The 27002-nt window shown below is 35.8% G+C and overlaps 1 protein-coding gene across 2 annotated transcripts; it reads left to right on the top strand.

Annotated features, from left to right (window-relative positions):
* The first annotated feature begins 1182 nt into the window (after positions 1–1182).
* LOC134851466 (uncharacterized) lies at positions 1183–10998 on the top strand. 2 transcript variants are annotated; one of them, XM_063867569.1, is made up of 3 exons: positions 1183–1342; positions 2274–2665; positions 9936–10998. In XM_063867569.1, the coding sequence occupies exons 2-3, from the start codon at positions 2639–2641 to the stop codon at positions 10956–10958; spliced, it is 1050 nt and encodes a 349-aa protein (XP_063723639.1). In that variant the 5' UTR covers positions 1183–1342; positions 2274–2638; the 3' UTR covers positions 10959–10998. The 2 variants fall into 2 exon arrangements, with proteins under 2 accessions (XP_063723639.1, XP_063723637.1); XM_063867567.1 differs by having other exon boundaries at positions 2274–2719.
* The last annotated feature ends 16004 nt before the right edge of the window (positions 10999–27002 follow it).

The raw sequence follows: 27002 nt of genomic DNA, 5'->3' as shown, positions 1-27002 counted from the left end.
GAATACAACACCAAGAACGAACATCTAAAGACAAAACGACCCCACTACACTCGAGAGAGAATGGCCAACTACAATCGATATGCCACTCACAATCACAACTCAAAGGATTTAGAGTACGACTTGACTTCGCAGAAAAGGACTTCATTGAACTAGACCAATGACCACCTCGATGTTCAAGTATACGTACAGATCCGAGTAACCAGGCATCCCCTCCACGCACAATCTCCACGCCATTCCCAAACTAGATCAGACACAAAAGAAGTTCTCCACGAAGAACAGAAAAACCTGACATAGCCAACCATTCTGAAATCAGATTTGAGTTTGTTGCAGAGACTTAGTCGTTGTCACTAGAAGACACAACGTCTTATGTCTCTAATTCCAGCTTCCTGGAACTTCTCTAACAAAGAGGAAACGGAAGAAAATTATGATGTTCGCCAAATACCAACGTCCATCATCCATCCTTCGAATTGCAGAAGAACTATTCTAAAAAACTCTGTAAAACCCGGATGGGTGGAACCTGATCTAAACTACATTTTATGATTGGATAAATTAGATATTTTACCAATGTAAAGTATTTAATATTAACCAATCATGATCCATATAACTAACAACCCACTTATTTGTAAGTGCTGAAATTACTTGTAATTTCAGCACCAGAGAGATTTGAATCTAACTTAGAAATTAGTTGAACTCTCCCGAGCACTTCAGCAGCCGCAATAAACCAGTATACCCTAGATCTATTGAGCCTAGCAGAGACTAGTTAAACAACCTGAGACTAGATAGTATAAGAGTAAGATTAGGATCGGTATTAGACTAAGAAGTTGCACGAATCTATCCGGCCGAAAATAAGATAGCGTGACGAGCAGACGGTGTACCCTATCCGAAATTACTCTATGAGTTATACCCATCGGTCCTAACTCAATTTCTAAAATTACCCTCTAAATTTTCGGAGAAGTTTGATCACGTTTTGGACTACAAAAAAGAAGCTTGATAGCACTAAAAAAATTAGAGCAATTGGAGCATTTTCATTCATTAAGCATAGCACTGCATATTTCTGTGGAAAAAATGACCAACACAAAGGCTCGAAAACTTGTTTTTAAACATGAAGGCTCGAAAACTTGTTTTTAAACATGTTAGATTTATTAAAACATGTACTAAATTGTAATAGGCAAGCTTGGTAACTCTATTGATAACTGCGTGAAAAGAGCCGCATAGGACCCGGTGGGAGCAACTAGGCTGCACCTAAATTTGACCTCAAATGACCCTAGTCTGGAGTACATAATTGAGGAAGACGGATGGGATGCATTTGTGTTGACCATTCTGCAACCACAAACAAACAGAAGTTTGTATCAGAATTAACTTAAGTATTACCAGCCAACTTATTATATGCAGTTCTTAAAAACACGAATACAATAGCGGGTTAACGGTAAGAGCTCAAAAACTATTATAATGGTAGTTTTTTCATGAAATACACTCTTTCAATAAATTCACCTTTGGGTAAAGACTCTTTTTTGAAAATTGAAAAAGTTCGATTTTTTTTAAAACAATTTTTGTCAATCATACAAAATTATAATTCAGGTAAATTGATGTGAAAATAGTTTCATTGCTTTCATCTAAAAGTCTCAAAAATTTTGTTCGAAAGTTGTAGACCAAAAATTGTAGGAAACATTCACAAAACAGTTTTAGCTAAATTTCTCGGACTCCAACTGTCTGCACTATTAAAAGAGTATTTCAAACTGACTTTTAAATCAAATAAAAACTTATTAAACAATCAGCAAAGTCTGTGCTGTTGCAATTGAGCTGACAGAAAATGAAAAGGCGAGCGGTGTCCGGCAATTAAAGCACAAAATGTGAGCAAGTAGATGTTTAGTGTTTTCTTTAGCAGCACGTAGCTACTTCTCACAATAATCACAATGTTAGTGGCTTGGGCAACTTAATGCAATTTAACGGCTGCTGTTTTTTTTCTTCATTTTTTTCTTCTGTCGCCTGATTTTGACACTTTTTACGAAAACATTTTATGATTGATAGCAGAGTTCTCAGCGGATTCTGGAGACAATGATCAGTGGGCCTAAAGGCACTATAACAGATGTTGAACTGGAAATTAAACACCTGTGCTCTTAGTTTTATCCATTTTATTAAGGGGGTGCGCTTTTAATTTTATTAAGGGGGTGTGCTTTTAATTTTATTAAGGAGAGTGCTTTTAATTAAACACCTGTGCTTTTAATTTTATCCATTTTATGGGGGTGAAAAACAAACTTTCGACTACTTTTCAGGAGCAAAAAGAAGCAGCGGCGTAACTGAGTTGGTCAGTAATCGTATTGTGGAGTCGAGGTCGTTCACACTTCAGGCACAGTCAAATGTACCGCCATTCTCCTTCGACTACTTTGTGGAGGAGATACAAATAACTACAACCACTACGACAACAACGACGACAACAACTACGACAACAACGCCAGAGCCTACGACGACTACAACAACAACGCCAGAGCCTACAACGAATACGACAACAACGCCAGAGCCTACAACGAATACGACAACAACGCCAGAGCCTACAACGAATACGACAACAACGCCAGAACCTACAACAACAACGCCAGAACCTACAACAACAACGCCAGAACCTACGACTACAACAAATATGACAACAACATCTGATCCAACAACGGTAACTACAACAACTGCTACTACAACGTCCAATGCTGCAACTACAGCTAACCTGGTTGGTTTTGGCGAGTTTGTAAAAATATCAAAAAGCAACCGGGTCTAATGCAAGGTTTAAAGCATATATGTTTGATAATAGAGTTATACTGGTCGTGTAACATTGATTGATTGGTATACATAGCTGAGAGCGATGGCTGTCAGTTCAGAACAATAAAAATTTCCGAATCAGTTGATTCTGCGTACGCAAGAGTTCATTTTTTGTTGGGTTACCAAACCAGATTACATTATATAGTTTACTCATACCTAACCGTATGACAGGGTCATTAGTACTAGCAGAGACCTGAACAGCATGCATTTTGATTACATTTCGTTGGTAAATGTTAAATGTGAGTTAAATTCATTCAGTTGAACTTTGGATAAAAACATCCAGAGACCAAAAAACTAAGATAAGTATTAGTTAAAACATATAACTACTTATTTTAATACATAAGTTTTGCTATTTATTTTATTCGACTTACCAATCCGTTTGGATTAACGAGTCTAGTTTACTCATAACACACCGTACAACATGCACAGCCAACAGGATACGAAAACCCACTGAGCAGACCACCATTCTTGCAAAAGACGTCAGCAGAGCCACCATTGGAATGATCTAAGTGGGCAGCTATCATAAAGATGACTACATTTGCGAATAACAGAAATGAAGTACAAAACCTACTACGAGACGAAGCTACCCTACTAGAAGCAACTGGATCAGTTTATGAATTGAAATCATGGGAAAAACTGAAGTAAAAAACAGTAATCGTGACAACCGAACCAGGAGAAACGCAAAGTGGGGGAAAAGTTATTGAAGCAATGAAAAAGGGAGTTCTGTGTAGCTCATTCGGTTGGTATAAGCAGATGCCAGGGTACGCAGCTAATTTTTTTTTGCATTTTTTACAAAGAAGGGGGCAAACGTCTTTCACAGCAGATTGATCCCCACATTATGCATGTGAAAATGCAATCAAGAGAGAGAAAAAGATCAAGCGAAGAAAAACGATGAAAACAAGCCTGTTTGGAATATCGACCTACTTACCAATTAAACACGAACCCATTAGTTGTTTTCAGCCGCGTGGACGAGGAGGATAATTCATTTAGCAAAAATAATCAGTGAGGACGTGGACAAGCAAGAGGCCGATAAAAATTCCCACGAGAAAACTTTTATGCGCAGTGACAACGAAATCAAAACTAAGTAGGAAATCAAAAAAAATAAGCTGAACAAGAAATCTAACGCACAACAGAAAAAATCAAACGACAACTCAGTTTTTTCAAATATATCCCGCCAGATGTGGCTAGAAATCTGGCTGCTATAACGGCGAGTAGATAATTCCGAAAGGAAGATTGATCATTGCAGTAAAATCCAGTTGGTGTGCTATCCAATAAGCCACATTCATAGTTAAAGGGCGCTACACTCAAAAAATATTTTAAAAATTAACAGATTCATTCAGACACTTTGGATCTAAAAACGTGTCCAGTGTAAATTCCACCGGAACATACTAATGTCAAAGAAGATTCGACGGGTTAACGGATAATCCGACAGAATTTCAAATGCAATAGATTTAACACTCGCGAACTGCAAAAATACTGATAGTAACAAAAGAATTAAGCGAACTCCACAAGGAAGCACAATCTGAAACAGTCCTACAAAAATTAGAGGAAAACTTTTATTAGTGTTTCTATGGATAAAGTAAATTTACGTGCAAGCAATTGAAAAGGCTTTGCTAGAAAATAAATAGTGAGAGCACTAGTTCACTGATTAGAAAAACAGAAGCCAGAGAAAAGTTATTATGGCCTAAAACATTCAACCACCAAAAAACTCCTGGGTCTTATACATCACCTAACACCTAATGCCTCGAACTTAGCACAAATAGCATCCAAAAAACACAGATAAACACAAAACAATGGATTGAAAAACAGAACACAAACGCTTTCAAACAAGTACTGCAGCTTTTATCTAGAAGAAAAAAAAAGTTCAATCAAACCCTCGAGACTCGCGTGTTCTACGATGCTTCAGCATTTGGTTAACGGGCAGCGTTAAAAAACTTCACTGATGGGGCTGGGTAGCAATCGCCTACGCATCACGGTTTTCAATTCATTCAAAGAAATATATTCTGTAAGTGAACTTGAACTATTAGGTCCGTATGGGCCCTTGAACAATTCAATTATTATACACACGAGAGAATTTTACCGACATACCAGACCATCGCTCTTTAATCAAAACTTTCAACGCAATTTAAAGATCAAAAACTAGCCAAAGTGGGTTCACAATATGGATTGACCGATTTTTTTTTTCAAATTGATATCAAACATCTGGCGGGAACAGAAATAAGATTAAGAAACTATATGTCGCAGAATCCGGTAGGATTTTTTAAATCTTCCAGACGAGTATGTTGAAGATTTCGTTGTAGCCCGTCCCGAAACAAGTGAACACTAAAAAACACCGCCACAGATACCAAAAACTTCGATAGAAGCGACACGGAAGTCTTTACGAAGTCGCCAATCTGCCCACGAGGGAGCGACCGGAAACCCCATCCCGAAACGAGTGAACACTAAAAAACACCGGCACAGATACCAAAAGTCTCGATAGAAGCGCCCCGGGCGTCACTAGGAAGTCCTCAATCTGCCCACGAGGGAGCGACCGGACACCCCGTCCCAATCACTGCAATAGAAAAAAAAGAAGAGAAGACACAGAAGAAATTCGCCATCGAATCACCAGAAAGGAAACCAGAGGTAAACAATGCAAAGATCAAGAATCTTATCCATGAAATGGTTTTAACAAGAACTCGCCGTAGTTTTAGGAATGTGTGAAGTTCCTCGAAGCAATAAAACCAAAACAACCAAAAAAAAATTAAAGTAGTCGATTTGCTATCGCCGCTTAACAGCCCGAATCTAGATATACTCCCAGAGATAAAAATTGAAAACAAAAACAAAGTACATGACAGCGACGAGGGTAAAACAACAAAAAGCCAAAGCCAGCAGAAATAAGAATTGAACACAATCGGGGAACAAGGAAAACATCAGAAGGAGGAAGACATCGAGAAACAAGAAATGAACACAGAAAACGGGCGAAACGAAAAAAAAGAACCAATAAAATTTCCCGAGGAAGGAAAAACTTGAAGAGAAAATGTCGGTCCCACGGGGACTATGAAACTTACGCCCAAATGGACTAAAAACTCAAGTCCCAAGGGGACTCTACAACTCTATTTGAAAAAGGGGGAAGGTAATCTGGGCTGATAATGGCAAACCTAAAAAGTACTAATCTTAAATATCTAATTTTTGTATTTATATGTATAGATATGTATAGATGCTTTGCAATACAGTTATACTGGTAGCGTGACCTTGATTGATTGTTTTATACATAGCTGAGAGCGATGGCTTTTAGTGCAAAAGAATTAAAAATTACCATTCAGTTGTTTCAGCGTGCACAGGAGTTCATTATCTATTTAATATTACTGGTTTCTATTTTTGGTCTCGGGATGTTTTTCTCCAAAATTCAACGGAATTAAATTAACACAATTAACATTTATCCACGAAAAAAATGCTGCTCAGTTTTCTCCTATTACACCTTTTCAAAGCCTATTGAACAATCGGTAATTTGAAAAGAATTATAGGTAACTTTTTTTGAAAGAACATTAATTTCGTAAGTTCTAAAGAATAGAAAAACGATGGAGTGCTCACAAGTGACTTCAATTGAAAACATGTTATTTCAAATGAATAGAAACAGAATATAATATACAGAATCAACGGTTTTTATGCAACATCTATTGTTCATCCATCTATTTTATTCCTGGCCAAACAATCCGGGATATATGTCATCGTATGATTGTACCAACCAACAAATTTCTGTGGGGTAACCTCACAACTTGTTCGTTCCACAAAAGATTTGACATGACGGAAACGGTAATCCTGAAGTGTTTGTACTGTCTCCTTCAAGGCATCAGAGTTGATGAACAAATCCATCTCTTCTTGCATTTTTCGTTTCATAGCCGCTTTCCAGCACGAAATTGCAGCTTCAACCAAAGTTAGAAATGGGATGTACTTTGGGAGCCTCTTCAGAGAGAATATTCCACTAAGGTTCTTATCTTCGATTCCTCTGTGCCCTGGAGAATTGTCAAAAATGCAAAATCCATCAGCATCGTTCCCTTCGTCAAGGATAATGTTTCCACATAGAACTTCGAGAAAATTTTTTGAAAATTTCCTTCTTCATTCCACCTTGAATTACCTGATAATGCAAAAAGCCTTCCGTGGAAACTGCGCAACAAATTGTAATATTGGGTCCTTTCTGGGCACTGACTTTTCTACCTTGAGTACGCCGCATGTGGATATTTACACCAAATTCATCCACAAAATTTTTTCGCGAACCTATGATGTCAGGGCTCATGATCCACAATGCATAGTTGTAATGATTTTCTATATTTTCTTCGCTGTTACACTCTGCAGGACAATCTCTCGCAATCTTGAAATTTATCATTCTCCCTTCTAATGCTTTTGATAGTGCTTGTTGGGTAAAAATGGGGATTTGGGGTAAGCGCGCTCTTAACGCAAAATTCACTTGTTGCAATGTCATCAGTGGATTGCCCTCCAGAATGTCAATAGTGCCCAAAATAATTTCTTCCTCAATTTTTCGATTGTATGATCGACCTTTTGCTAAAATTTCATATCTCCCACGTCGCACGCAGTGTTCCGATTTTTTCCCAAACAGTCGGCCAAAGCTATATAATCTACTCCACGCGAATGCGATTCGATTAAACGTCGTTTGTCGATGCTTGAGTTTTTTTTATACTTGGCCAATTTGAGCGTGATTTAGTTGGAATTTCACGATTTCAAAAGAACTTGAGCACACATTTGAGCATGCATTATTTCCTAACTTTCAATTGAAAATACGGTTTGTTCAAAAGATGTCACTAATATTTCAATAGGCTTTGAAATGGTGTACTAATGACCCATTAGTAAAAGTAGAGAGCTGAGCAGCATTTTTTTCGTGAAAAAATGTTAATGGTGTTAATTTGATTCCGTTGAATTTTGGAGAAAATTATCCCGAGACCAATCGCAATTAAATAAAAAAGCTCAATTCGAAAACATGCTCGATTGTACTCAAAATGTTATATAATAAATTGTGACAAGAAATCGTGTGAAAAAGAACCACAACATTTATGAAAATAGATGAGAATTACGTTTAGCCGTTCGCTGCTTACTTACTACTTAAAGGTCAGCTGTTCTTTCAAACACTTCTGCCACAACTAGTAACTGGTAATTTTCAAAAAGCATGTTAAACTATCTCAAAAATTTTAAAATGAATTCAAACCAATTAGATGCCGATCACAAAAAAAAAACATCAAAAATGAGCAGCTTAGCGTGCTCTAAACTATTTCAAAAGCTAGTCATTTAGCCCAACCTTCAGCGACGTAGCAAATATCAATTTAAAATCGAAGACAAGTTCAAATTAATACATCCCTCCAGCTGCATTGTAGGCTTAAAGCAATCCAAATCCAATTTTGTTTATGTATTGATTCTCAATAAAAAGGCTCCAAAAGAAACATCATACTCTCAATTGGATGAATCAGTTTGTCGGGTAACAAAATTGACATGAATTTTTATAATTTTTTAACCCAAAAACAAATTCATCCAATTATTAGTATGATGTTTTCTTTTTAATTATTTTGGGAAAAACCTATTTTCTGAAATATTCTATATCGAAATCCAATATTTTACCAAAAGTGAAGTAGGATTGCTTTAAGTCTATCATGCAGCTGGAGGAAAGTATCATTTTGTCTTCAAAACTAAATTAAATTTTCTCACGCCTTGACTTAAGCAATCTACAAAAATGACATGAATCTTACAATTTAAACTAAATTAAAGTTCAACTATCTGTCAAAAACGGCCAATATGTTTTTTACATAATCGAGTCAGTTAAATTATTTTAGATCAAGTTAACAGATGAATTGAATTATTGAACGGTTGGCTAAGGTTAGAATATGCTAACAAATCAGCGGTTACGTAGGGGGCAGTACAACAGTGCCAAAAATGAAAAAAGTGTTCAACAGTGCCGAAAACTGATGATTTTCGGCACTGCTGAACAATTAATTTATTTTTGGCACTGTTGTACTTCGGCACTGTGGTGATGCCTTTAGAGGGGTGTTCAACAGTGCCGAAGTACAAGAGTGCAGAAAATAATTTTATTGTTCAACAGTGCCGAAAATCATCAATTTTCGGCACTGTTGAACACTTTTTCATTTTTGGCACTGTTGTACTTCGGCACTGTTGAACGCCCCCTTACGTAGCACTATTTAGACAACCGCGTATTCAGACACTGTATTAACCAATCAGAATCGAGAAAAGGAAGAAATGAATTTCATTTCATCCTTGTCTCGATTCTGATGGGTTAATAGTGTCTGAATACGCGGTTGTCTAAATACAGACCGCACTCCCAAATGAGCAATGGTGTCCAAAAGCTATATCGCTTTTAGAGCGGTTCTTAATTTGGGTGCCGGATATCAAGTCGACGGGACTTCAAGCCGAAACGTGTAATTAGGGACTTCAAGCCCAACATTTTGTCAAAAAATTAAAAAAAATATGATTATTTTGAAAACTGTTTCGAAAAGTTTCTCAATTTCATGCTTGCTTAACAAGTTATTGGCTTTTTCATAATTTTTGCGCCTCTAATTGATGTACAGGAAAATTCAAAAATTATAACATTGTTACTGGGCTTTTTCATGTGTATAATTTTATAATTTATGAATTTCAAAATCCGGCTGATCTAAAAATCTGATGCCACTCTTAAGTGGCGCATTGTTATTAAGAACGCTTAAGATGAACTAAACTTGCCTAATTTTTGAAAAATAAACCTTTTATTGATATAAAAATTAGTGTTTTTAGGTGATTGTAATGTTTAAATTTCGGCCTGAAGTACCTTCGGCGTCAAGTCCCGTCGCCTTGTTGTCCTAGACCCCTTAATTTCAATCATGAAGCCTTAACACTCTCCCCAAACTAAATTAAGATTCTCTAACTTAGCGTTTAATTTGGATTAAATATTTGCACATCATTCAAAATACTCGATTCTGATTGGCTGACAACTCCAACTCAGAACCAAGTAAATATCTTATCCCTAAGCTGATTGGGGAGGAAAGAGGGGGTATGTTGGTTCTGTTTTTTCAAAACCTACCTGTTTTGGGTCGAGGCAGCCAAAATTAAAGTTGATTACCCCGACCTGGGAAAAATTAGTGTTTGATTTTTAGACTTCTCTCGAGCAAGCAAAAGACGAGGAAAACGAAGATGATACGTGCTATTGGTGCTACGTACTTATTGCACTAGCAATAATTCTGTTATTTCTTCTTCTTCTGTTGTGTTACTTCTGCTGCATATGGAAGCGTCAAAAACAAGTGAAACAATTTTATATCCCATCAGAGAAGAATGTCGCAAGATGCGAAAGTATTTTGATCACCGAGATCCGAACTCCACCGATGGTTGAAAACCGAGTGAAGAAACTGTCTCGAATATCTAACAACACGAATGTCAGCTTAAAACGGGAAATTGTTGACTTAGGACCAAAAATGTTTGAAAATGTCAGAGATCTGACCAAAGAAAATGTAGAGCAGATGATAAAAGGGCCTCATATGGATTTCCGAGCGGGCGGGTTTGAATTAGCTCGCGCAGCTACGATCTCTGAAGTTACGACAACGAAGCGTCTTAACCCGTCAACTTTCATGATAAGAAGTTCGTCAGTTGTCGGCAACCCGTTACGAGGAGCTGAGAATAGTGTGCAGGATCCGGAGATAATGTCAAGCGTGTTAAGTCACGTGATTACTTTTGAAAGCGAAATTGAGCTTGTTGCCGAGTGCAATCGGCATCCGAAGATAAACGAACACATTTCGGAGATGGACGAGGAGCAAGAGGCCGACTTGTTGCCGCCTCCGCCGACAACTCCAATTGCAGTTTATAGCGACAACGATGCTGCAGCGATTGTTCCAATGGTTGATCCGGTGTTCACTCCAGCAGTTTTACCGATAGTTTCTCCAGAACGAGGTGAAAAAATTCAACCGAAGAAGCCGAAAAAGAATGGAAGCGTTCAGAAGAAAAAGAAAAATTCTTCCGCCTCAAAAGTCCCGAAACCAATGGAAGCCAATTCGAACACAAAGAAGAAAAAGAAAAACTCTGCTGCCTCCAAAGTACAGAATCCATTGGACGTCAATTTGAACGCAAAGAAGGAAAAGAAAAAGAAGCCAGTTGCAAAAAAGACGGCCAAGAAACCATTCAAATAATAAACAAATCAAGAAAAAAACTTGATGCAGAATTCATTTATTGGCGATCACAGAAACAAAAATTCTTTTTTTGAAGTTAACATATCAGCAAGAACCTTTTTATCGGCTCGGCATTAATTGACGTAGGTGTTTGTCTTTTTAAGCACTTGAGAAATTTAAGCGTTTGAGTAAAAAATATTAATTGAACAAGACAGCTCGTATCAGGGCAAATCCCTGATAGTTTTTTAAATCTTTAAGGGTCTTTAAGGATCCTCTTTAAGAATCCCTGAAACCCCTTTTTAAGGAAAGAAAAAAGATATGATAAAATAAAAAAAAAAAATAGACATTTTTGAGGTTTTGTTGAAAATTTTTCACAACATGCAATGCCTTGCTCAAAATGATCTTTGGATCAATTACTAGACCCAAATTAAATTTGAAATGCTTTCAAAGTTGGGTTATAATAAGCCAACCCGAAGCGTAATTAAAAATTAACAAAACAAACTCAACTTTACGGAAAATTTTCACAGGGGTGTGATATCTCATGAAACCTTGACTGAAACCAAACTAAAACAAGGATATCTGGTTGCTGTGCAAGTAGCACAGAAAGTTCCGACCACAATCGTAGGAAAATACAAAAATTTTTAACCTTAAACTTAGCGTCATTTCTTCTGTGTGGTGTGATTATAGAACTACGCAATTGAGTAGAAAGTTAATGAATCAGGCCAAAAACACAATTATCTCAAAAAAATTCATATTTTAAATTTGTATGAAACGTTTTATGGCCGAGAAAGCGCTTAATGAAGCTTCCAAAAATTTTTTAAATGATAAAATAAAGTTTTTTAGCCTTAATGACCAATAGTTTTAAAAAACGAACTTTACTCAATCGCTTTACTTGCTCGAAATTGGACTAAAACTCAATGTTTTAAACAAGTTTTTCTCAACACTGGGAAAATTCTTGCATGGAAACAAAAACAAAAACACACCCGAATAAGAAACTTCTCCATATTTTTCGAATGGTCAGAACAAAAATGTTGAATTTATAATAGTAAAGTGAATAGGTACATAGAAGTATCAATAGAAAAAAGAGCAACTATAATCTTTCATTAGCAGTCGAGAGAGTGTTAGTATTAGCACCGTTCACACTGTCAATAACATAGATACAATCGGCAGGTGTTTGTCTTAATAGAATCAAATTAACAGTGGCGACGATAACATCTTACGTTTAAAATTTTAGCTTTAATACTTGGTGGTCACTTCACTTCCGACACATTTTCCCTCCTGGAAAAAATTCATATACAGTAATGCAATTTCAATAACAATAAACAAAGTTAAAAGTTTTGAGTTTCAGTTGATTTCTTCTCCGACATTTGTTCCGGCTTGCAGATCGCGAATCGGTGTCTCTCCACATTTTTATTCCGGCTTGGCGATGGCGTTGATCACAAAGAAGTAGGCAATTGTCTTACCGAGACTGGTGCGGTTTGTAGTGATGTTGTTCTTTCACATTCTTAAACTAATATTTAGGTGGACTACTAAAGAACTGCGTTTGTTTTCGGCTTCCTCCAAATGATTTGTTTGAAGTTTTTTTTTTGATGACTTGATGTGCTGTCAATTTTTGATTTAGAGGGTAATTACATGAAAATCTGCTCCGAGGCAGGTAATCTGAGACAATTAGGCAACAGCTCGTATGATTACCAGATTTTGCATAAATCTTGGCACAAAATCAAGAAAAAATCATTTGAACAATGAGAAATTATACGTAGTCAAAAAATTGAGAGTGATCTTTTGAGGTCGATAACTGAACTCAGGGAATCAGTTCTAAGTGATGAAACAAGTTTTGACACAGAAGCGAAGCGGAGCTTCGCACCACTTGCGGTACCACACGCCCATAGCATTGCAAGCTAGCAGACAGAACGTGAAACAAAAGCCACTAAGTCGAAGAACAATTAGAACACTTCGAAAAACCCATAACTACAAAATTTTCAGAAGTTTTTCTGGAATGATGGTCAATTTAAAAACACAATAACTGGCGTTTAATAAGTTTTCAGAAACAAAATTGATCGGCAACTAAGACGGCAAAAGTTAGTTAGACTCCCGCTGAGCAAAATTGTTTTCAATTGATAAACTTCTGAAAGTTCCGAAAATATAAACTTTACGCTCCCCCTCCGGAAACACACAATAGCGTAAAAACATATTTTCCCTTTAAAACAGCGCTTAACTAGGTCGCTTACTCGATAAAACATAAACAAAAACAATTGAAGCAGAATAAACCAGCGAAAAATACGAAGAAAAAATACAAACTTAGTAAGTTTACAAATTACAGTAACAAATCAAAACTCTTTCAATTACAATAAAAATTATTTCAGCCCAGCAAAAATCTGTAACAGGGCAACTGAGCCGACCAAACATAAGCAGATCCACACAAACAGAATGAAGTCTAGTGATTCAAGTGATTTTGTTAAACAAAAAAGTCTATATTCCACTTTGATAACGCTTGCTTATCGCAAGCGTGAAGAGTTGGGAGATGGAGACCAATACGTTCTAAAAATTTGTCTTGCTCCGGTTATTTGCGACCACAAGAAAACCATTTGGGGAAATGTGGTTAAGCAATGACAGACACTGCTCTACTAATACCAATCTTTCACGGATATTTTGTTGTTCTAAAACGGGTTCTAGACAACTGTAAAGCAAAAATTTGAAAAAGTAATTAATGAAGCAGTCAAGATAACATGCACAAGTGTATGCAAAATCCAAATGCACATGGTTGCTTTCTATAGGCAGAAAATTTTTTAAGCTGTTTTCTCCAGAACGAAAATTTCAGAATGATAAAAATCGCAAGAAACATCTGAACCACTAATTAAGGATACTTTGCATAATCATATTTAAGAAACTATTTGATGCAAATCATTTTTATTAAAAGAATGTTTAAATTTTGGTTTGTAAAGCAGTAACGTTTTATAAAATGCATTCGTTTGAAAGATTTTTGTTCAAAACTAATTTTTAATTTTGGTTGAAAAAACTGTAAACTGTGTTCTCCATTCGAAATCAAATCCGCTTTTTAGTCTGAACGGCGTACAAAACAACTAAACGGAGTCAAACTGAGCAAGAAAAGTACAAATTTAAAAGCTCGATAAAATGTTTGAACAACTGAATTCATCAAAAATTGAATTTTGTCGCTGATTGATTGAAATAGGTATAATTTTGCCGAACAGCAGCATAAAATTTTTTTTCAATAAATACGAATGTCCACAGATTCAGAATTTGATTGTTATAATGGTTGTTAGAAAGTATAATTAAAAAGGTTGCAGCTATGACAGATTTTTGATTGAGCAGGAAAAAAACAATTGCAATAAAATTTGGGTTCAAATTATTTCAACAGATTTTAAAAACTATTTCTTCATTTATCTTTTTAAAAATGATTTTTGATGTCCTTGAGTTGTCCGTTAGTTGGTTGGTTAATACGATCAGCCTGAAATTCGGACTTACCTTGTTTCGATGTCGAGAATCAAGCGCTATACTCACGGCAACCCGAATGAACCTATATGTAAAAAATCTCTACTGGTATTTCTTTTCCAGTTTTTCTGTCCCATTATTCAAATTTTTCACTGCATATTTTCAATTATTTTTCAGCAAAATTTTTTTTGAAAAGGCTGAAAAAAATGGAAGGATAAACGCAGTAAAGCTGACACAAAAGCAAAGCGGAGCTTCGTATCACTCGGGATACAACGTAATCACAGCACTGCAAGCTAGCGTCAGAAAATAAGACAAAAAAATCGGAAAAAAAATTACCTTGTAAAAGAAAAATGAAGAAGTCAAGAAACGCAACTAAAACTTTAATTTAGTCAATAAATTTTTTAGGGAGACGCCAATAAGCAGGTAATGCGATTATTGACCAAAAAACAGCAGCTTATTGAGCGGAAAGTGAAAGAATGCCATAGAAAATTGTTGACATAAAAATGTTTTGAGCAAATAAGTTTTAGATCTTTGAACTTTTGTGAGACAAACAAGATCATTTTTTATCAATCAATTTTAGCCCTTGAAGCAACACAAATCAAGGCAACTAAACCGATAAATCATCAGCCGAAATGAAGTCAGGGCTATTAATTTTATAATTTACTGGAATGCATCAAAAACACTTGCAGGCACAAAAATTGCTCACCACTCAACATTTATACATGTGTCAACTAAGCCGACAAAATTTAAGCAGATAAGCAAACTTCGACAATGCATATTTTTTCCCGGAAAAATTTTAATAATTTCATACTTACTAAAAAAACCAAGTTCCTGGCGGGACTCAATCCCCAGACCTTAGCCTACAGAGACCAAACGCGTTACATCTAGGCCAGGTGATAAGCAGTCTCGAATCTGTTACGGTTCACTGGTAATTTGTATCTTCAATTTCAACTTCCGATGTAAGAAAAACTGTTTAGGTGAAAAAAAGTCAGTTCCAGATTACAAAATTTTGATTACAAAAAAAATTAATTGCGAAAAAATTCAATTTGGATTCGATCAAATGTTTGAGACAGAGTTTCTTATGAGTAAGTTGACGTAGTGCAGATCAATTTGTACTCACAAGTTGTCTGCGGCAAACACTAAAAGACAAACAGTAGAACAAAATTATGAGCAACATTTTACGGTACCAGAGAATTTTTGTTCATTTTTAAAGCGCTGTAAAATGTCAGGTTGAAAACACGTATTAAATAGGTTTTAGCTAATTTTTTGGATGATTTTAGAATCACATTAGAGCTTGAGAATCAATGCTTACATCAATTCAGGAAATCATTGAGAAATGTAGAAATGACAATTTTTTAGATCTTAGAGTTGGTAGATGATATTCTAAGGCCAGAGCTGCTTGCTGAATATACCAAAACTTCAAAAAAGCACTCGGTTTGACGGCAGTGATGCAGTAATTTTTTCAAAAAAAAAAAACAAAATTACAAAGAATTTTCGCCCACCGATAAGTTTTGCTTACATCAATTCAGGAAATCATCCAGAAATGTAGAAATGACAGTTTTTTAGGTCTTAATCTTCAAATCATTTCTTGACGATAAACCGAAAACCTTAATTCAAATTTTAAGAAAGAATTGAGTTCAAATCCAGAAAAATTAGCAACCGCTGAATACAGATGACATCCAATTTGCGGATGAGATAACATGAAAAAACTTCACGCCAATATCATCAAAGATCTCCAAAAAGACACATTTCCTGGAAGTATCCACGAAAACAGCTGGGGAGACCGTCCAATTAAATTTGAATATATACTTTTTGTTTGTTCTGCAGATCTGTGTTTATTGAGTCATACTTTTGGCTGTGACTAGATGAAAAATCAAAAGTCTGTGTGAGCGCAGTAAGTTCACACGATTGCAATCGGTATAGGACCTTGTAAGAAGACATTGATTGATATACGAGGATTTTTTAGAAAACAAAACAATTGAGAGATTCTGAAGCTTCCCTAATGCGTGGTATTTCTCTCAATTCTAAAAAAAAGGAAACCATAATTCTTTCGAAATTGCACAAAATGTCAATCCTTTACTAACTTAATTTAAAACACGAGTAAAAAACTTAATTTAAAACCGAGTAAAGAATTTCGACAGCATTTGCATATTATTTCGAAGAATATGAGATGTTTGAAGATAAAAACACAGGATGACAACTGTGAACAAGCAACGAAAAACTTTTCCTTGCACCATTCGAAACCAATTTATTTTGATTTTAAGTTAAATTTACAATTTTTGAATTTAAAAAAAAAGTAAAAAACCGTTTTATAGCATCAAGGAATCGATGTTCTAATCAATTCTATTATTTTACGGTAGACTTCACTAATTTACGGACGATTTCCATATTACGGCAGCCTTGCTATTGATTTGCTCGCGAGTGAAAAAAATCAATATCAAGTATTGTTATCAAGTGCTCGAATTAAATTTTATTCCAGAGTTACCTAACATGTCCGAAAAAACTGAAATTCAACATTTTGCTGATTTGACATCAGCAGGATAAAAGTATTTTCCCAGCTAGGCAGTTTCGTAAACTTGAAAATCTTAAGCATTTTTCAACCGTTATATTCTGTTATCCTCTTTATTTTTTTTATCAAACTCAACTTGAAGATACTTTCAGAACGAATGCTGCTAATGTTTTGCCTTGAAAGTGAACCGAGTACATGGATTTTACCTGATGATATGACATTAAATATTCCAGATTCAAGAAATATGAAAAATTTTTGCGATCAGCTTAGCTAAAAAAGAGTATAGCATTGTTGAACATTTTCATCCAAGCATTCTGAAACTTTCTGCTTGATAGAAATATGAGAAATAACGTCCGTAGCACATTCTTTAACGATGTAATATGGATGCAATTAAAAAAAAAGATGTAATATGGATCGCCATAATCGATGAAAGATGATAAAATTTTGAACATCGGAAACAATTCGATTGTGCTGGCTTTTGGGTCGTTTACGGTGTATTATTTGTGTAGAACAAAAAACCCGGCATGTCGACTAATTAGATTATTACAAACAAATTCAGTCTCATATTGGAAACCACTCGTTAAACCATTAAAATGATGATGCAATGTGAGGTGCCGAGGTAAGGAAAAAGAGGCAAAAAACATCTGATCTTTCTCTACCCACTACGTGATTGGAAAAGTAGCATTTTTGCTGTCTTTGCAAGACTATCTTTATTATTTTTTAAAGCTAGCAAGAGAAAATTTCAGTGTTTGTTAATTATACGTTGCTGGACTGGAACAAGCTCAAAGATTACCCAAATTGCATTTCAGCCCTTTGTCAACCGAGCATTTTTCAGAAACCGAATGTTAAAAATGAAAAAATCAGGCGGGATTCGCGCGATCTCCTAACTTCACTGGTTTTTTTTTCACTTGTCCATGTGAGCCGGTTAGACTTATTTGATATCTGATTAAGTTAAATTGAATAGTACGCAATGAAGTAAAAAAGGGGTCTTTTCTGTTACACGGTGTTTCCTGTAAATTGAGCTTGTTTTTAATGAGTTCTTTTTACCTTTATGGTTTCAACCAATCAGATTCGAAAATTACCATGCAATTTACAAAATAACCAAAAAATAATATTTTTGGGCCGTATAACAGAAATATCCAAAAAGAAACACATATATAACCTAAATTCACTCAATTGAAAAGGAAATAGAATAAAAAACTTCCACAGACTCAGTCTATGAAAACTTTTTTCAATGCCAAAAAGTCCAAATAAGAGAGCTGCGAATTATACACGAATGAATTGCAAAAGTTTCATTAATTATAACTAGAGCTGTCCCAAGTTATCTCTAGGGAAATCTTTTCAAGTCAAAGTGGCTTTTCCAGTTCTACCAATTGGAAAAACAGCAAAAATTCAATAATTTTCTTTCTGATTTGACATCAACACAATACAAAAAAATTTCTCACCTCGTCAGTTTCGTAAACTTCAAAATCTTAAGCATTTTCAACCGTTATTATCTGTTCGCCTCTAATTTTTTTTATCAGAATCAACTTAATAACTCAGATAATTTCAGAATTAATGCTGCTAATTTCTTGCCTTGAAGTTGAATCGAGTACATGGATCTTATCTGAAGAAATGACTTCTTAGGATCTTTTAGAACAATCCAGGTTGAGAAACATGAAAGATTTTTTTAGCGCTCAGCTTACCTAAAAGTAGTATAGAACTGTTAAACATTTTCATCCAAGCATTCTCAAATTTTAAGCTTGATAAAGTTTTAAAAAATTGCGTCCATATCACATTCTGACTTTTCTTAAATAAAAAAAGAAGATGGAATATGGATCGCGATGATCGATGACAAAATTTTGCAAATCGGAAATCATTCGATTGTGCTGGCTTTTGGGCCGTTGATAGTTAACTATTTGTTTAGAGCAAAAGACCCGGCATGTCGACTAATTGGGCCATTACAAACATATTTGGTCTCAGATTTGAAACCACTCGTTAAACCATTTAAATGATGCCATTTTGGTGAGTCGAGGAGTTAAGTGAGGTAAGGAAAGAGCTAAAAATCATCTGATCATTCTCTACCCACTACGTGTTTGGAAAAGTAGCATATTTGCTGTCTTTGCAGGACTTTATTATTATCTTTTACGGTTACCAATTAAAGTTCAAGTATTTATTAATTATACGTTGCTAGATTGGAACAAGCTCATATATGACCCAAATTATCTTTCAGCTCTTTGTCAACCGATCAGTTTTCAGAAACCGACGAGTTCAAAATGAAGTTCAAATTTCAAGAAAGAGAAACTATATCTTTCCTTCCTTCAAGTTCAACATGAAAAATCCGGACTGGATTCGCACGCTGTCCCACCGCGCTAAGGTCACTTGTTTTACTCAATTGTCCATGTTAGCTGGTATATCTTACCTGATACCTGAACACGTAAATTTAAAAAGAGCGCACTGAAATTTAAAAAAAAACAAATAAATAACTTAAATTCATTCAATTGAAAAGGAAAATGTATTCAAAAACGCACTAAATCGAATACAGAACTTAAAAAGCATAAATTAGCGGAACAAATAAAACATCAATTCAGGATGACTAGAGCAGGCATTGACTGAAGGATTATAAATAACATTGATCGAATTATCAAAAGCGGGAATGATTTAATATTAATTTTGGCACTGAGCAATTTCAGCAACATAAAAAAACCTACTCTCTCCTGAAACTCATGTAATTTAAGCTATTCATCGTCTAAAATGAGTTTTTTTTTGGATCGTATAAAATGGTTGACGTCTAATTTCCTAGCCCCCCTAATTTACCCATTGAAGATTTACTATAAACGACAATTGCCCGGGTCCACTGTTCGAATTGTAACCAGAACGACTCGACCCAAAAAAAACTATGGTTCGACGCATTCGACCGAAACTATCCATGATTCGAGTCACTAGATGGAAAAAATTTTTTGACCAGACTCAAGTTCGATCGAGCTTGAATTGTTCGACTGAAAAAATGTTCAATTGAGGCACGTTCAAGTTTTTTCAACTTTCGGCTTAAAATTTTTAAAGACATAATGCCAGTTTGAATAAGTATGTAGATACGTATCCAGAGCAGCACAACAATAAAAACAAATTGAAATACAATATCAAATTGAACTCTATGGCTTTTTTATCAAGAACAAGCCGGGTCGAATTCGTGACTTCATGTGCAGACCGTCGTGACCAGAATATGGCAAGTTCAGACACCAATAATGATTAATTTTTGACAGCTGGGCAGAATAACACCGGTTTGATCCATTAGGATTTAGACCAAATGGTTTAGGACCGACGGCACTATCAATGGATACTTTGGGAAAATGAACTAGGGCAAAACTAACTGCTAAGAGCGCCGGCACCAAACTTTTCCAAAGTTCGAAAAAAAACGAGATGGTAACACAAATATCCGTGAAAACTGACAAACGGGAGAAATTAGACCTGCCCGTTGAAAAGACGCTGTGAGTGAATGTTTTTACTAATGTATGTAGATATTTATTTATTTCGTACGTATTTTGTATGTATTTATGTATTCATGCATGTATGTAAGTATGTATGTATGCATGCATGCATGCATGTAAGTATGTATTTATGTATGTATGTATACATGTGTGTATGTATGTATGTATGTATGTATGTATGTATGTATGTGTGTCTGTATGTATGTATGTATGTATGTCTGTATGATGCATGTATGTATGTATGTATGTATGTATGTATGTATTGTATGTATGTATCTCGGGCATTGAGCGCCAAAAATCGAAGTGGAGAGTGCAGGGTTTGCTTGAATAGCATTGTAAAAGACCTTTTAAAGGGATTTGATAGAGAACCCATAATTCGAATGGAGCTATGGTTTATACATACTTTCTCAAAGAAGTTTAAAACAAAAACTTTGATCTTCGATGAATGGATGGAATGAAGGCAGGATGCATTGATGTAAGCATGCATGACTGTCTAGATGGATGGATTAACGGTTGTTCGAAAAGCTAGATAGATTAATGGCTGGATAAATCGATTGATGGCTGGATAAATCGATTGATGGCTGGCTATATGGAGAATAGCAGGATGGAGGGAGAGCTGAATGGATGGATGGCTTATTGGATGGATAAATGACTAGTTGGATGGATGGCTAGGTCGATGATGGATGACTGTTGGGACGCATGGATTGTTAGATCTATGCATGCCTTGATGGATGGATGCATGACTTAATGGATGGATGCGGGACCGATGGATATCTAGATGAATGGATAGCTAAACCGATGACTAACGGTTGGATTGGATGACTGACTACTAATTTCAAAAGGTGAAATAAACGCTGAAACGATCAGCGCCCGTTACTCAATGTATAAATGGATGTATCCAACTTTAACCGTAAGCTACACTGCGCTGCCTTCCTCTTCATTACGATATGCTTACAATCCGGACTTTCAATTGACTACGCATTCATAAGCTGGAAAATTGAAAAATTTCATAAAAATTGCAAATTACGATATAGCTAAAACGTGTAAAATTTCCTTTGTGAAAGATGCAGATGAAATTTCATCGAAAACTCATTTAAAACAATAAAAAATTCAAATGGTTTAGGGTAGGAGGACAAAACTTGTGGCTCGATGACTAAGTTCAAGTAAATGGTGTTGTTGTTAAATACCTACTCAGGGGATTCGACAGGAAACCCATACCTCTAATGGAACTACGACTTGGTTTTAGTGTTTTAAATAGTATGAAATAATGTTTTTCATGTTAAATGACTGTAACTTTGTGTGGAAAGCCCTCAATGGAGGGATTTTAGAGACAAGATTCTGAATGTCTTTTGCAAGTAGAACACAAAATAGCAAACGATCCAGATACCATATCTTCAAGACTTCTCCAACCAGACAACTCCTATATGGTGATTCCCAGGCCAGACATCTTCGAGCAGGAAACTTGAACGTCTTGTCACTACCCGGTGCCAGTGTAAGACACTTTTACAATTATCTGCCTCCTCATAATCTGTTCGACCTCGTCATTCTTTTTGTCGAAGGAAACGATCTGTATAATTACACCCGACCGACTTTAACCCCAGCTACCCAAGTAGCCGACGACATTGTTGACTTAGCAAATTTCCTTTCTGAACGAGCTTCCAACGTATTCGTCATCGGTGTACCGGAGCGTGACGAAAACAAAACGAGATCAAAATCTGGAAACGATTTACTTCTCGCCAAAGCCGAAAAGAAATCTAACAAGAAGGTCGAGGTCAAGTGGAAATTCAGAAACGTTGCGAATTTTATTACGGGTAACAGATATTTTACGAACGATCACTACCATCTAAACGAAGACGGTCTGAACAACCTGAAAAATCTCATCAAGAGGAAAATTCTGTATAAGAAGTACTCGAAGCATTTGAACGACAACGGACACCTTACTGAACAAGAGTGCCCTACCAACAACTGTCAGTGCACCTGCAGAAACTGGTAGCACAAGTATACATCAATCCTTTCTTTTTTCTATCCTTATCTTTACGTGTCCGTTACAGACTAACTTAATCTACCAAAGGTCCCTTCAGGGGCTCACAGGTAGAATTTGTTAGTTGTCTCCTCTGGTTTAAACTTTCCAAAGGTCCCCTCAGGGGCCACCGGCTAAGTTTAAATCAATTTAAGTTTAAGTTCTCCACCCCAATTCTAACGAACTATCCAATTGCCCCAATCGAACTCAAGCAAGCGAAATGACGCGTGATAACTGCGCTACGTTCAACAGGAAAGTTAAAAATGACAACAAACTCGTTTGTTGCATTTGTAATAAAACACTTCATTTAACAACAGAGTGTACTGAGTTTGAAAGGAATATTATAGAAGTTCTCATAAAACGTAGAGACAATCTTATCCACATCTGCAATAGTTGCAAACCGAAAAAACAAGATTTTTTGTCAAACTTGGAATCAAAGTTGGAAACAAAATAGACGAAAATCTGAAAAAGTTTCAAAACGAAACAAATAATCAAATGAAAAAACTTCAGGAACAAATGAAAACCCTAAATGATAAAATTGAAAAGTCAAATAACATCATTACAAATGTTCAATCGGAAGTCATTAACTTGAAAAAAGATACCAAAACATACAAACAATCCTTAGAAACAGTGAATCTTGGAAAATCAGTTTTCGCTAGGAGTATATATACGAGGAATACCAGAATCAAGCTCAAGCTCGGCTGATGATAGATTACATGCTGATTTAGCCGAAGTAGAAAAGCTTCTTGAACATCTTAACGTCGAAGATAAAAAACTTACTAAAGCGCAAAGACTCGGTAAATATGACGCAAGTAAACAACAACCAAGAACACTCCTGATAAATACTGAAAACCCAATCAGCCGAGACCTTATACTGAGGGCGGCACACAAGCTTAAAGATTACCATCCCTATCAAAAACCCGTCTATGTAAATTCTGAACTAAATAGTACGGATACCAAAAAGCAAAACGAATGCCTGAAAAAACGCAGAGAGTTAATCGACAGTGATGAAAATCAATTAACATTGATAGATATTCGGGTAAAAAATCTCATAATTGAGATATTGCAAAACAAAAAATGGATACCATTAGAAAAAAGCACTTACGGCGATGAGACAAGTGACTCAGAAACCGAAAAATGACTAGCAACAATCTCAATTATGACTTTTAAGACTCGAAGCTTAGATATAAACAGTAGAACAAAGTTTTCAAATACGCTAAATACACACGATTACGACATTTTATGCTTAACAGAAACTTGGTTAACTTGTGATATCCCATCAGCAGCCCTTTTCCTAAGTAGCTATCAGGTATATAGAAAAAACCGAATGACAAATGATGATCGTAAAACAAAACATGGTGGAGTACTAATTGCAATCAAAAACGACATTCTTCACGAACATATCTCATTACAAAATGAACATTCCGATTGTATAACCATCAAAACTAAAACTAAAAAAGACAGCGTAATTTTGCTTTGTTGCATATACAATGCTCCGTACCCAAGTGTCTACCAATGGGAAATTAAGGATTTGAAAACCTTATTAGAAAATATTCAGCTTAAGGCAAAGGAGAGTCAATGTAATCTGATCATTCTAACAGGTGACTTCAATCAATCACAAACTAACTGGTTAACTATGTCATCAAATCTTGATTACGAAAAACAAATAATTGATGCACTTATAGAAAGAAACTTCAGTAATCAATCGACTGATCAATTAAACGTCGTCCTAGCCAATAATCTAGATTCCATGGTCAACTGCGAAAATGATAATAGTTTACAAAATGATCTTATGCAAAACGACAAAAGTTTTTCCGACCATACACCAATTTTACAACTATCGACCTCGAAAAGGAGGAAACGCAATTTGCAGTAACTGATATAAAAAACGCTTTCAACAAGGCTGACTGGGGCGAACTTAATAAAAGTATCCTCCAGGAACCCTTTCAACCGTATTGCTATAGTATTGTAGAAGAAATGTTAAAGCAATGGTACAAATGGTTGTGGAAGAAAATAGATAAACATATACCAAGAATTACCAAACATAGATCCCAGCTACCCCCTTGGATATCCAATGATACATCAAATCTTATGAATAAGCTGAAAACACGAAAAAGTGTAACTCTTAGCAAATTGATTAAACTTGAACGCCTTGAAATCAAACTTGAATCCGAGAAAGACTTCGCTGAATATGAAAAATCAGTATTTGAAGGAAGAACGTGTAGTAAAATACAGAAATACTTGAAATGTATACGAAAAACACCCTCAATTCCCCCAACAGTAAATTTTGATAAGACAGTAGCATCAATAAATGTTGAAAAGGCTGAAGTTTTCAATCAATGCTTCGCGTCGGTCTTCAGTAAATCTAATATGCAGCCTGGATATGAACCAAATAACACAGCTAACTAAACACAGCTAAATGTTGATAAGACAGTAGCATCAATAAATGTTGAAAAGGCTGAAGTTTTCAATCAATGCTTCGCGTCGGTCTTCAGTAAATCTAATATGCAGCCTGGATATGAACCAAATAACACAGCTAACTAAACACAGCTAACTACACTGAAGAACAAATAAGCGACATATTGTTTGAACTTAATCGTGACAAATCAACCGAACCCGATAAAATTGGAAACACACTCTTAAAAAAAGTGTCAAAAAACCCTGTGTAAATCGCTAAAACTGATCTCTCAAACATGTCTAAACAAGCAATGTTACCCCAGCTACTGGAAAAAATGCCAAATATTACCAATATTCAAAGAGGGCAACAAAGCTGATGTAACCTGCTACCGTCCCATCAGCCTCCTATGTTGTTGCTCAAAAGTCTTGGAAATTTCCTTTTTGATAAAATTTATTGTTTCTTTCATTCAAAATTCCACACTAGTCAATGCGGCTTCAGAAAAAGACGATCGGCGACACTGCAACTAATATACTTTCTCGACAAAATATACAAATGCAATGATCTAGAATCTGTCAATGAGTTAAGTGTTCTTTATCTCGACTTTGCTAAAGCGTTTGACAGTACCGCAAAGTGTGCTAGTTAGCAAATTAAGGTCTCATGGAATTGGTGGAAACATCTTAGGACTTCTAAACATAAGCCAACGCAAGCAATACGTGCAAATAAGCGGCGCAAAATCAACCTTTAGAAATGTAACCAGCGGTGTTCCCAAGGATCAATTCTGGGTCCCCTCCTCTTTCTGCTATTTATTAATGATCTTCCAGAGTGTATGTCCGATATGGACAGTTTCGGGTATGCTGATGATTTCAAAGTAATCGTAACAAATCAAGTAGCGATGAACAAGGCGACCGATAACATCCAAGCCTGGCTTAATACAAATATGATGCTACCAAACACAAAAAAGTCGCATATTCTTAACATCAAAGGAAACCTTGAAGCACACTTATGCAATCCCAAACTCACCCCCGTACAGTCGCAACGTGACATAGGGCTCATAGTGCAGCAAAACCTAAGTTGGAATGAAAATTGCAAACGCAGATCGAACAAAGCAATGGGCGCCTTATTCCAACAAATAAAGCGAAATATAACATCAAATTGTAACTAATCAAATTAAATGCATACTCTGGATACCTTGTCCCAATTGCAGTATATGCTTCTCAGACCTGGTTGCCAAATACAGGAAATTTAACTGAATTCGAAAAAGTTCAACATCATGCAACAAAATGGATAATAGGTTCTGACTTAAGCTGTTGAAATCGGTTAATTAAATTGCATATTCTTCCGTTAAGCCTGTATGTTGAAATGCATGATCTCTTAATGCTTTTATCTATTAAAACAGGTGAATTTGATGTTGAAAGTTCAACTGAAAATGAGACAATATGCGATACTACTCGACAGAGCAATCGAGGTGAATTCAAGTTATCGAAACCGCGACTAAATAAAACCAACGAAAACTTCTTTCGAAGGACGAAACTACTCTAGAACTATGTTCTTCGTGTTTATGAAAGTTTCGAGAAATTTCTAAATGAAGCTACTATTCAGAACATTTACTGGAACTTTTTCACTAAACAATACACCGAAGAAAATAAATGTACTTGGAGAGTAATATGCAGATGTGGCAACTGCAATCCTCTCAGTAAAATAAAACTGAACTGAAGATGAACTGAAAAATGGGTGAAAACCCTTGAGACTCTCTAAATTCTGTATTATTATTATTATTATACTGTCTCACGAAAAAGTTAAATGCCTTGAAAAACACTTTCTATTAGTTAAATGCCTTGAAAAACATTCAATTTGCGATCGCTTAATACTTTGATATTTTGTTTAATGATATTTGTAATAACTAGTTTAATGTGTATACGTTGCTGTATCATTTTTCTCTCGCTGCCTCACTGGTAGCTATCTCAGAAGGGGAAATTTTTGGTCTTCGGAGAGTAACCGTTTACCTTCTGCTGGCTACTGCCTCTTGAGAGAATCTAGTGACAATTTTTGCAGCTAACAGTTGACGAAAAAAAATGTTGAGCATCTACACAAAATACTAGATCCAAATTCGACCATAGCTCGACAATCAGACTGAAATTCATTTAATATTCGGCGACCATAACACCAACTCGTGTGGAAAAAATGGCGGTCTGGAAAAATTTTATGTTCGAGCGAGCTTGGT

Source organism: Symsagittifera roscoffensis, chromosome 7 (genome assembly GCF_963678635.1).
Source record: "Symsagittifera roscoffensis chromosome 7, txSymRosc1.1, whole genome shotgun sequence".
In the NCBI taxonomy this organism is placed as follows: Eukaryota; Metazoa; Xenacoelomorpha; order Acoela; family Convolutidae; genus Symsagittifera; species Symsagittifera roscoffensis.
This window is presented reverse-complemented; position numbering and strand designations above follow the sequence as displayed.